At 41.3% G+C, this 12,847-nt stretch overlaps 1 protein-coding gene across 2 annotated transcripts in view; it reads left to right on the top strand.

Moving 5' to 3' along the window:
• Window positions 1-8,123, top strand: part of Cyp2j12 (cytochrome P450, family 2, subfamily j, polypeptide 12) — a 41,837-nt gene extending 33,714 nt beyond the window's left edge. Inside the window, exons 6-8 of one of the 2 annotated variants that reach the window (NM_001355721.1) lie at window positions 858-1,045; window positions 5,303-5,441; window positions 7,618-8,123. In NM_001355721.1, coding sequence (NP_001342650.1) covers window positions 858-1,045; window positions 5,303-5,441; window positions 7,618-7,796 — 506 coding nt within the window. In that variant the 3' untranslated portion in view covers window positions 7,797-8,123. The remainder of the gene's footprint in view (window positions 1-857; window positions 1,046-5,302; window positions 5,442-7,617) is intronic. The other variant, NM_001100182.2, reaches the window with a different exon arrangement.
• The last annotated feature ends 4,724 nt before the right edge of the window (window positions 8,124-12,847 follow it).

Genomic DNA, 12,847 nt, shown 5'->3' with positions numbered 1-12,847 from the left:
AAAGTTTGTCTCTGTAACTCCTTCCATGGGTATTTTGTTCCCTATTCTAAGGAGGAATGAAGTATCTAAAGGTTGGTCTTCCTTCTTCTTGATTTTCTTGTGCTTTGCAAATTGTATGTTGTGTATTCTAAGTTTCTGGGCAAAAAGAAGGAAGACCAATGTGTGGATACTTCATTCCTCCTTAGAATAGGGAACAAAATGCCCATGGAAGGAGTTGCAGAGACAAAGTTTGGAGCTAACACAAAAGGATGGACCACCCAGAGACTACCCCACCCAGGGATCCATCCCATAATCAGCCACCAAACGCAGACACTATTGCACATGCCAGCAAGATTTTGCTGAAAGGACCCTGATATAGCTGTCTCGTGTGAGGCTATGCCAGTGCCTGGCAAATACAGAAGTGGATGCTCACAGTCAGCTATTGGATGGATCACAGGGCCCCCAATGGAGGAGCTAGAGAAAGTACCCAAGTAGCTAAAGGGCTCTGCAACTCTATAGGTGGAACAACAATATAAACTAACCAGTACCCCCAGAGCTCATGTCTCTAGCAGTATATGTAGCAGAAGATGGTCTAGTCGGCCATCATTGGGAAGAGAGGCCCCTTGGTCTTGCAAACTTTATATGCCCCTGTACAGCGGAATTCCAGGGCCAAGAAGCAGGAGTGGGTGGGTAGGGGAGCAGGGCAGGGATGGGGGGAGGGTATAGGGGACTTTCGGGATAGCATTTGAAATGTAAATGAAGAAAATATCTAATAAAAAATTGAAAAAAAGTAGAAAATAACACCTTGGAGACAACTTCTCTGTCTTCATTAGAAAGCACAAAACCTTGAAGCTAACAAATCCCCTATTTTCTTGCAGAGAAAGTACACTCTGAGATTGACAGGGTAATTGGACATGGAAGACAGCCAAGCACAGATGACCGAGACTCCATGCCCTACACCAATGCTGTCATCCATGAGGTGCTGAGGATGGGCAACATCCTCCCCATGAATGTTCCCAGGGAAGTAACAGCTGATAGCACACTGGCTGGATTCCACCTGCCTAAGGTAACCCTGCAATCTTAGCTTCTTATCTCCAGTCCATCCTTGGCATTAAGTGAAGAACACAAACATGTAGTTCTGCCCCCAAGAAATCATGTGAAATGGAAGAGAGATGGTATTCATAACAGAATGTGAGCACTCTTCCAATGTATCTAAGTGATAATTATATGTATCTTGGAGAGTACAGAAAGGAACATTCCATGGTTAAATTTGCATAAAGTTGAAAATCCTAGTCTCTTCTTGTACTAATGTGGGCTCACAGGAGCCAGCATTTCTTCGCCATATTCATGCTTGCCTTAGTCGGGGTTTCTATTCCTGCACAAACATCATGACCAAGAAGCAAGTTGGGGAGGAAAGGGTTTATTCGGCTTACACTTCCATACTGCTGTTCATCACCAAGGAAGTCAGGACTGGAACTCAAGCAGGTCAGAAAGCAGGAGCCAATGCAGAGGCCATGGAGGGATGTTCTTTACTGGCTTGCCTCCCCCGGCTTGCTCAGCCTGCTCTCTTATAGAACCCAAGACTACCAGCCCAGAGATGGTCCCACCCACAAGGGGCCTTTCCCCCTTGATCACTAATTGAGAAAATGCCTTAGAGTTGGATCTCATGGAGGCATTCCCTCAACTGAAGCTCCTTTCTCTGTGATAACCCCAGCTGTGTCAAGTTGACACAAAACTAGCCAGTACAATTGACCCCTTGTCAACTTGACACACAAACACATCACTAGTAAGCCTCAACCCTTACATTCTTATTCATCCCCAAGATCTAAATAACTTTAAAAGTCCCACAGTCTTTACATATTCTTAAAATTTCAATCTCTTTAAAATATCCATCTCTTTTAAAATCCAAAGTCTTTTTACAATTAAAAGTCTCTTAACTGTGGGCTCCACTAAAACAGTTTCTTCCTTCAAGAGGGAAAATATCAGGGCACAGTTACAATCAAAAGCAAAAGTCAATCTCCAACCGTCCAATGTCTGGGATCCAACTTACGATCTTCTGGTCTCCTCCAAGGGCTTGGGTCACTTCTCCAGCCATGCCCTTTGTAGCACACGTGTCATCCTCTAGGCTCCAGATGCCTGTACTCCACTGCTGCTGCTCTTGGTGGTCATCTCATGGTACTGGCATCTCCAAAACACTGCATGACCCCTTCAGTCCTGGGCCATCAATTGCAACTGAGCTGCACTTTCACCAATGGCCTTCCACGGCCTCTCACAGTGCCAAGCCTCAGCTGCTCTGCTCAACTCCTTCATGCCTTCAAAACCAGTACCACCTGGGTGACCCTTACACATTACCAAGTCCAGCCACAGCACAAGGTACAACTTTGGCTATATCTGGAACGCAGCCACTGTGCTCTCAGAAAACACTTCCCAGAAGATGTCACCTCAATGATGCTGGTCTCTTCTTAATCACCGCTAATTTCTTAGCTCCAGCTAACCAGCATCAATAGTCCCAGTAATGCAAAGTTTTTGCTTTAGTAGTTCTGGTATCTTGTTAATCACAGCTGATTCTTCAGCCGCAGCTAACCAGAACTACAGAATCTTCACAATCAAAACAGCAATGGCCCTGAAAAGAGTCTTTAATTTTCCCTCTGAAATTTCACAAGCCAGTCCTCCATCTTCTGCACTGTTCTCAACATTATCTTCCAAGCTCCTACAAAACATCTGACAGAGCTCTTAACAACGAATGGATCTTCAAGCCCAAAGTTCCAAAGTCCTTCCACAGACCTCCCCAAAACATGGTCAGGTTGTCACAGGAATACCCCCACTCCTGGTACCAATTTGCCTTAGTCAGGGTTTCTATTCCTGCACAAACATCATGACCAAGAAGCAAGTTGGGGAGGAATGGGTTTATTCGGCTTACACTTCCATACTGCTGTTCATCACCAAGGAAGTCAGGACTGGAACTCAAGCAGGTCAGAAAGCAGGAGCCGATGCAGAGGCCATGGAGAGATGTTCTTTACTGGCTTGCCTCCCCCGGCTTGCTCAGCCTGCTCTCTTATAAAACCCAAGACTACCAGCCCAGAGATGGTCCCACCCACAAGGGGTCTTTCCCCCTTGATCACTAATTGAGAAAATGCCTTAGAGTTGGATCTCATGGAGGCATTTCCTCAACTGAAGCTCCTTTCTCTGTGATAACCCCAGCTGTGTCAAGTTGACACAAAACTAGCCAGTACAATGCTCAAAGGTGGTTTTCCAGCTTTTACTTACTACCTCATAGTTGACAACTTTCTATCTCACAAAGAAAACCAGTCCAAAGTGAAATATTAATTATAAGAAAGGGAGAAGAGAAAGTAGATAGTTGCCAAGCAAACATGTTCTGAGGATGCTTCTTATTTCAAAATGTCTCAATCCACTCTTTATAAGCATTAATCCCCAGTATACATTTAAATGTTATGGCTAGATGAAAGAAGTTTACATAAGGTCTCTCTACTTTAATATAAAATGTCATAGGATTTGGGATTCACATCTAAACCTGTTCTGATTGTTCTTACTCCACTGAATTTATTACATTAAAATTGAAAGCTCTTCCTTATATTTTTCTTCATGGATCCCTCTTACATCCCTTTGTTCCCAGACCCAAGCTTAGGATCTACTCGGGATTTCAGCAAAGTGCTCTCCTGACAATATCACACTTTTTCCATTCAAGCCACAATTATTATCCTTTCCATTCTTTCTCTACACCGTATACTGATCAAAATCAGCTACTCTCACTGGTGTTCTGTTGTAATCTTCTAGACAACTATCCATTACTACAAATGTGCTGTTCTCAGGAAAGTCTTCAGAGTTGGGATGAGAAGAGTCTACCCTGGAAACACAGATACAACCATGCCTTTATCCTCAGAGAAAGAGACAATCTAAAATAAACCTTTGCCATGGACTGTCAATTTCAACTCTAACATCAGCTCTAAACACAGAAAACCTAACTAGTTAATATACAAGTGAAGCAAAGAACCATGTTTTTTTTTAATTTACCTGTAGCTAGTTGCAGAAGTATATGCATCACTACCCACTGTGTGACTCTGAGAAAATTGTTACTCTCTCAAGCATTGATTCCTACCTACATCTCTACAATGCAGTGCATCCCATGATACAGAATAATGTATAGCCTTCATAGGAAGGAGGGATATAAATATAGAACTTTCCACTCTATATAGCAGTTATACTTTTTATTGTTCACACACCTTAGATTTTTTTTCTGTCTTTAAATCATCCTGAACAGAGTGAGCATGTAAGTGAAGGCTTATATATCATGAGAATGTCCAGAGGAAAGCACCCTGGTTCTGCCTAGATGTAGATAGGCTGGAGAGAGGAGCAGAGCCTGAGAGGGAACTAAAGGAAAAGATACAAGTTCTGAGAATAAAAAGAGTATTAGACTTTAGTCAGACAGTGTAGGGGAGAAAGTGTTCATGACAAGGTAAAAATGTTTAAAGGGATTAGAAGGATTAGAAAACTGGGTTATTTGATGAAACTAAATATCAGCCTATGGCATCTTAGGCAGTGGGGAAAACTGTCCTTGGAGAATCAAATAATGCCTCCTCCTACTAAGACTGATGGAAACATTCTACAAAATGGGTCATGAAAATGATGGGAGGTGGGAGTGTGGAATGGTTAAGTTCTGTTCATGGCATATTCATTGTCAGCTGTGCTGCAGATGTGTGTCAGAGAGCACAGGGGCCTGCCCTAAAGTGAAAGTGAGAACTGGTAATTGACATGACAGAATCAAGAGAACTGAGAGAATGGTTCAGATATAGAATGGGGTGGATGAATCAGTGTGAGGTAAAGGCACACTCTGGGGAGTCCATACACCATGCTAGGGAGCCTGGTGGGCTAGGCTAGCTTACTCTGCATGCTTGATGTTTTCCTAAACCTGCAGATGGGCAGGGTTCAGAAGCTCCATACTGAAGCCTAAGACTAGAGAAGCAGAGACAGTAGACACACTATTTTCTTTTGTAGACCTTTCATAGTCCTCAATGTAGGAAATGGCTTGGTTGATAGTTACTACGTTTCCCATTATCTTCCCATGAATGGTCATATGTCTTTTCCCTAAGTATTTGCTGACCTATTACCACAGACTAGCATCTTATATTAAAGAAAATCTAATGCCCCTGGAATATCCTAAGAACACACATTCTATCATTGTTCTGAACTAAGAACAGCTTAGTGGAGAGCTTAGGGTGTGAACAGGAATGGAATAGTGGGAACCACCAGCCCTCACAGCATGTGTTCCACAATTCAAGCCTTGTCTCTTTGCTTTCTCCTTTAGGGCACCATGGTTCTGACCAATTTGACAGCTCTTCACAGGGACCCCAAAGAGTGGGCCACTCCAAATACCTTCAATCCGGAGCACTTTTTGGAGAATGGGCAGTTTAAGAAGAGAGAATCTTTTCTGCCATTCTCATTGGGTGAGTGGTAATGAGAAGGAAACTTGTCAGAATCCCACCTCATCACTTCCCTTTTCTTCTGCCTAGAGACCTCTGCTCTAATTTGAACATCTCCTAATGTCCCCATCTTGTGCAGCTCCAAGGTGTTGTTTGAAGCTCAGTGTTCTCTAGACCTAGCACTGCTTAATGCCTCATCTTTCTCGTGATCTCCTTTGCCTCTGGTGAAAATTTTGGCTTCCCTTGTTTTCCCCACATCACTAGACAGAGAGACCAAACTCTCTGCCTCTTTACCATAATAAAATCTGAATACATTCCTTCTTTTCAAAGCCTTTAAACACCCAAATTAATTTTATGTGATTTGTACTGAAAGGTCAACATCTTAGATTTTATTGGGAGGAGTGGGAATGCTGCATGTGAAAGTGGCTACTGACTCACTCTGATGGGAATATCAAACAATAGTTGTTTACTGTCCTTTGCAAAACTGAATTGGGTTCTGTCCTATACAATAACTCCTTGAACAAGTAAGGCATTTGTCTTTTATGATTTTAATCGAATCTTTAAAAATCTAATTAGACGTATTTGTCTTCTGCAACTTGATATTCATAATGAGGGATGTAGTGATGACCCTCTTTCTTGTGTTTTTTTCTCCAGCCAGGTATGAACAAATACTTGTAGCCTTACAGTTTTTGAGCTTGTATCAAATGCCCTATTTATTGCCCTCTATATATCGCACGTCTTTTTTTCAAATAGTTTTACAGTTCCTTAGTTCCATAAATAAGTACTGAGCATGTATTGCGTGTAAAACACACACAAGTGAGCAGGACAGAGTGGAATAGGCAATGAGATAGAGCTCCCTCTTGGATCATGTGTCTCACTGCAGCCTTTCAGGCTGGAATCAGTGAGCAGCCCCAAAATAAAGACAAAGACCTTGCCAAATGTACTGGTTATGAAGCTCAATATCCACAAGGCTTCCTCACATTGAAGCTTGTGTTTCCTAACACTGCCTCGAGAAGGTGACTGCACAGAAGCCACAGTGGCAAACTCTGGGCTGCCCTGGGAGTGCCTGCCTGGTACTGCTTCTGCTCTCTTTCCCATGCCCTGTGCTTCTAATGCACCTTTGTTGATCTTTCACAATTCACATTAATAGGAAAACTGGCAAAATATAGGATATCTGTCCAGTCTTCCCATTAACAAAACAGTTAAAAGATTTGAATTACAGTTCAAAATCTCCGCTATATATTTTATTTATTCTAATTATTCTTATTCCTGAAAGTGTAGAATATGACTCTATTTTACATTCCACCTAAATCAGCTACATGTTGTTTCCTAGGACTTCAGTGAAAATAAAGTTAGTATATCCCCAGTGAACTTTCACAGGAAGTTCACTGCATACATGCCTGCATACATGCAATCTCTTCATATTGCAAAAATTTTTTTTCCTGTAGAGGATTCATATCTCATCCTATAATATTCTCCTATCTACACCAGCACTAAAATAAAAACAGCAACACAGAGACACCTCTGGTGCTTTGTCACTGATAGTTGTATTGCTCCCTCTTAATTAGAGGGTCCATTAGCAGACAAATTATGTTGAACAATCACCAAGATAATGTAGTTGTTAGTAATCTAGTAGGAAAAGAGGATTAGTAACTAATTAATCTTATAAACAAACTCCACTTTACAGGAGAGGTTTGTTTGTTTTTTTGTTTGTTTGGTTTGGTTTTTTTTTTAACTCAAGACCATGTGCCACAACTGGTCAGGATTGAGTTTTCACTCCTATTTTAATTCTTTCTCTATTAGATATACAAGATAGATTATCTTCCAAGTTAGAGACCTCTCCACCTTATAATTTTATGAGTTCATGTCCTATGCATTAGTTAGAATTTGGCTGCATAGCAAGCATTCAAAACTACATTATTTATATTTAAAAAAAACATTATAGTGGTTTTCAGGTCAATCAGTGTCTTAGCTAATCTTAATATGACATACATGTTAAAGTGGCCATAACCCTCTGGGTTGACAAAGCAGCATTCTGGATTTTCTACTTCAACCCTATCTTTGATGCGCAGCTCCTTTTCTTCCCAGTTCAGAGTCAGTTCAGGATTTGCAGTAGGAAGTTGGGGACTCCATCCCCAAAGCACACCACAGTCAGCTGAGAAAGTAACTCATCTTCTGGTTTGTTTGTTTTTTTCAACAGGAAAGAGAGCTTGCCCTGGAGAACAACTGGCCAGATCTGAGCTGTTCATTTTCTTCACTGCTCTTATGCAAAAATTTACCTTCAAGCCTCCAATAAATGAGAAGTTGAGCTTGAAGTTCAGAAATGGCCTCACACTTTCTCCAGTCAGCCACTGCATCTGTGCCGTCCCTAGACATTGATGCTGAAGAAGCAATGAAAAAGAAAGAAAGGAAGAAATGACATGCACTTTCAAACCACTTGTGCCTACCAACAAAGGAGGAGATAGGATGAAGGTGATGAAGAAAAGATGGGAGGAACTGGAGTAAGGAAGTTGAATCAAATTCCTGGACTGACCACACACACACATACACCCTGCCGCCCAAGTTGGTTCTGAGTATATCATTTATGAGCTCATAAAATTGCTGAAAGAGTAATTATTATTTTCATTTTTAAAGTATATATAAAGGGATATGATGTATTTAAAAAGCTATTTAACTCATAAGTCACATTAAAAGAGGTGTGCCTTCAACTTTTGTCTATCTTCTTCCTGTAGACATACAATTGCTTCTGGCCTGTTGAAATGGTTCATTTGGTAATGGTACAAAGAGAGCATCAGAGTTAGAACTGGGCATTTGGGGGCAGTCTCAGAAGTAGGACATGAAGACTCTTCCATTCAGAATGTAGCTACCTCATCTTGCTCTGCATCTGAGTTCTCCTCTTGGAAGACAGGTAGAAAGGGATGATTCACTGGTCTCAGGCAGACAAATCAAGCTCACTGAAGCAGTTTCTGTGATTTATATATTGCAGCTGGATCTTGATCTCTGATCTAGGGCTGGATAATGTATAATTACAGATAAGCAAGTAATTACTAGTAGCAAGTTTAGGGAGAAAATGGTAAATATATTTTGTATTCCGGTACATGAGTCAATCTGAAGCCCTTGGGATTATTGGAAGTTCTCTGCCTTTGATCCCTGATGTTGTTGATCTGGCTATAAAAGCCATGGCTCTCATCTTAAAGGGAATAAGAATCAGCTTATTCTGGATCTACTTTGAATGATCATGGCCAGAGAACCACAAATTGCATGTTCCAAAATGAAAGCAGTTTCATGAAGTTTTATAGTTTTACAAAACTATATATATATATATATATATTTAGAGAATATTTACAGAACATAAAATCCTTACACCAAGACAAAGAAGGCTTCCCTAGAGGCCTCAGATGCTCTCTGATCACATTCTAAGCTTTTTGGTTGGTGGAATGCTGGGTCCAGCATGGCTGTCTGTGTAAGGGGTGGTGTGACACAGTTCCTGTCCCTAGAGTATTGTCAGGCCATTGATCCCCACATATGCTGATAACTGCTGTTGGCCTAGAACTAATCCACTGTCCCAACTATGAGTTTTACTTTTAATCTCTCTTTCTGGGGAAACATACTTCCCCCACTATTCAGAACTAATCGTTCCATAATAAATGAAACAGATGTAGTTCTCAGGAGTACAGAATAGAGATGGTCATGAGGCTGTGGAAGATGTGGAGCAGACCTTTCCTTTAGCATTTAAAGGCACGGGAAAGGAGCTAGACAACATAACCGCAGAGGCCACATGACAGGTCATTTGTAGAAATTGTTCATTGTGAGACTTGGCCTTGAATTTAGAATTATGAGGAGATACATGTACACTCCAGTCCAATGACTGCTGCATTAACTACCCAAGATGAATTTGACATAAAGAGTTAAAATGATCTCAAGAATAAAAGGCAAAAATAGAAAAAGAAGGAATCTATATATAAAAAAAACAAACAAATGATAGATGGGTTTATCTTACAGGATGAAGGCATATATATGACCTAGAAACAAATATTATTAGAAGAGTATATGAGGCCATGGAATTTCTAGACAGGAAACAAAGAATAGAGAATTAAAAGATAATGAACAAGCATATAAAAAGTTAGTACGCCAGGCTCCTCCCCATTTCCATCCCTGTAATTCTTTCAGATAGAAACAATTATGGGTCAGAAGTGTGACTGTGGGATGATGGGCCCAAAGTGGGATCCAGCTCATGGGGAGGTGGCAAGGCCTGACACTATTACTGAGGCTATGGAGTGCTCACAAAAAAGGATCTATCATGACTGCCCTCTGAAAGACCCAACAAACAGCTGAAAGAGTCAGATGCAGATATTTGCACTCAATCAATGGACAGAAGCAGCTGACCCCTGTTGTTGAATTAGGGAAGGCTGAAAGAAGCTGAGAAGAAGGTAGATCCTGTGGGAGGACCAGCAGTCTTAATTAATCTGTACCCCTGAAATCTTTCAAACCCTGGACCACCAGACAGAGAGCATACACCAGCTGATATGAGGCCCCCAACACACATACAGTAGAAGATTTTTCAAGTCTGTGTTCATTTGGAGATGATGCACCTTACCCTCAAGAGACTGGAGGTCCCAGGGAGTTTAGAGGTCAGGTGGGGTTGGGGGTGAGGATATCCATATGGAGACGGGATGGGGTGGGGAGGAGGTGTGGGATGTGGAACAACAATCGGACTGTAGAAGGGAAGGGGCAGGAAATGGAATATGGAGTGTAAAAAATGAATTACAAATAAAATTAAATTAAAAAAATAAAGTTAGTACATCATTCTCCTAGCTACTTGGAGGATTGAAGATAACAATGCCTCCTTGACTTACATAAATTTTAAAACTTTGTAAGAAATTATTTTAACCTTAGTAGTCTGTCACCTTTCTGTTCTTACATGAAAATAGATACCAAAGACTGCAGTCTGCTGTGCTAGAAAACCACAACAGCTGTTCCCAATTACCCACGAGGAATAGGATGTATAAACTGAGAAGAAAATGGACCATTTTTCTTTGAGTTTAGTTTCTGTTTTAAGGAAGTAGGGGTTGGGTCTAATGATCTCGGACCCACAGAATTTATATAAATTTAAGAATTTATAAAAAAAAGTTATTAACAATTTCAAATCCTGGATGATGTAACTTTAGTAAATAAAAGTCTGGGTTCAGAGTTTGCCTCCAGGGAGTGTTCTGACCCTGGGACTCAGGTGAGATCTCCATTTTCCCTTCAGTGTCTTTCTGAGGCAGGTTTGCACAGGAGAGTGCTGTGTCTCTCTGAGGTTGCTCCCCACAGGAGAGTGCAGGCCACAGAAGCAACAGAGCTTCTTGGATGCAGTCACTACTGGGCCTTCATCCTCAGCTAGGAGGTGGAGCTAATCCTCAGTCCTCTGTGTTCCTCAGAAAATTGGAAATAGTACTACTGGAAGATCCAGCAATACCTCTCCTGGGCATATACCCAGAAGAAGTTCCAACTGGGAATAAGTACACATGCTCCACTATGTTCATAGCAGCCTTATGTATAATAGCCAGAAGCTGGAAAGAACCCAGAGGTCCCTCAACAGAGGAATGGATACAGAAAATGTGGTACAACACCATGGTGTATTACTCAGCTGTTTAAAACAATGAATTTATGAAATTCTTAGGCAAATGGGTGGATCTGGAGGATATCTTCCTGAGTGAGGTAACCCAATCACAAAAGAACACACATGATATGCACTCACTGATAAATGGATATTAGCCCAGAAACCCAGAATACCCAAGATACAATTTGAAAAACACGTGAAACTCAAGAAGAAGGAAGACCAACGTGTAGATACTTAGATCCTTCTTAGAAGGGAGAACAAAATACCCATGGAATGAGTTACAGAGACAAATTCATGAGCAGAGACTGTCCCACCTGGGGATCCAACCCATAAACAACCACCAAACCCAGACACTATTGCAGATGCCAACAAGTGCTTGCTGACAGGATCCTGATATAGCTGTCTTCTGTGAGGCTCTGCCAGTACCTGGCAAATACAGAAGTGGATGATCACAGTCATCCATTGGACAGAATACAGGGTCCCCAATGAAGGAGCTAGAGAAAGTACCCATGGAGCTGAAGGGGTCTGCAGCCCTATAGGAGGAACAACAATATGAACTATCCAGTACCCCCAGAGCTCCCTGGGACTAAATCACTAATCAAAGAAAACACATGGTGGGACTCATCTCTCTAGCTGCATATACAGCAGAGGATGACCTAGTTGGCCATAAATGGGAGGAGAGGCCCTTTGTCTTGCAAAGATACTATACCCCAGTATAGGGGAATGCCAGGGCCAGGAAGCAGGAGTGGGTGGAATGGGGAGCAAGGGGAGGGAGGGAGGGGATTTTTGGAGAGGAAACTAGGAAAGGGGATAGCACTTGAAATGTAAATAAAGAAAATATCTAATTAAAGAAAGTCTGAGTTCAGACTTTCTGATCAGAAGAAGGGAAAAGAATGAGAAGAAAGGAAAAAGACTGAGAAGAAGGAAGAAAGGAGAAGAAGGAAGAATAATGAGAATCCTCCAGGAAAGAGAAAGCACTTGAACTAAAAATGCATCCACTACTGACTCTGACTCATTATTGAGTTAGCACCACTCCCATCTGTGCCCTTTTTCAGGACTCACCTCACACTGAGGCTGGACCTCAGCAGTGGAAGCCAGTGAGTCTAGTGAGTCTGGTAAATGTATAGATTCCAAACCTTTTTACCTATTCATCCCAGGATGTTAAGTTCCACAAAGAAGTAAGAAAAAATGACTAGATGCATCTAGAGGTTAAATCTGGTCCAAGAAAAGGGAATTAGTCTTGAATCTATTACATTGCAAACTCTCTGGAAAGTACTGACCTTCTAATTGGTCAATCAGTCTTTGCAGATATAGCATCACTTTTTAGGAGTTTCTGTTCACAGTGCACATATTAAGAAGTTAAATGACAGGTTCATGTGAATACCATCATCACATTGCTGGTGTCTGTCTCTATATGGTGTCCAGAGATGAAATTATACTCTTTCCTTGGTCTGATTTGTCCAATATACTCTTAGGCCTAATTTTCCTGATATTATTTTAATATTCCCATGCCTACACACACACAGTACTAATTCATCTCAATAAATTCATAGGTTAATATTCTTTCTACAAATAAAACATTTGGGTAGTGACAGACAGATGGTGCTATTCATGTGTCCACCTAAGTCCAAACTAATCCTCCATTTTCAATATAGAGTCAAAAACTACTTGTAAAATGAAGTCTTCCTAGGCAACAACAACAACACAACATTTTTTATTAGATATTTTCTCTATTTACATTTCAAATGTTATCCCCTTTCCTGGTTTCCCCTCCCCCTGCTAACCAACCTACCCACTCCAGCTTCCTGGTCCTGGCATTCCCCTACAC

This window comes from Mus musculus, chromosome 4, assembly GCF_000001635.26.
Source record: "Mus musculus strain C57BL/6J chromosome 4, GRCm38.p6 C57BL/6J".
Taxonomy (NCBI): Eukaryota; Metazoa; Chordata; class Mammalia; order Rodentia; family Muridae; genus Mus; species Mus musculus.
The sequence above is the reverse complement of the archived record's forward strand: the minus strand, read 5'-3'. Positions and strand labels throughout refer to the sequence as shown.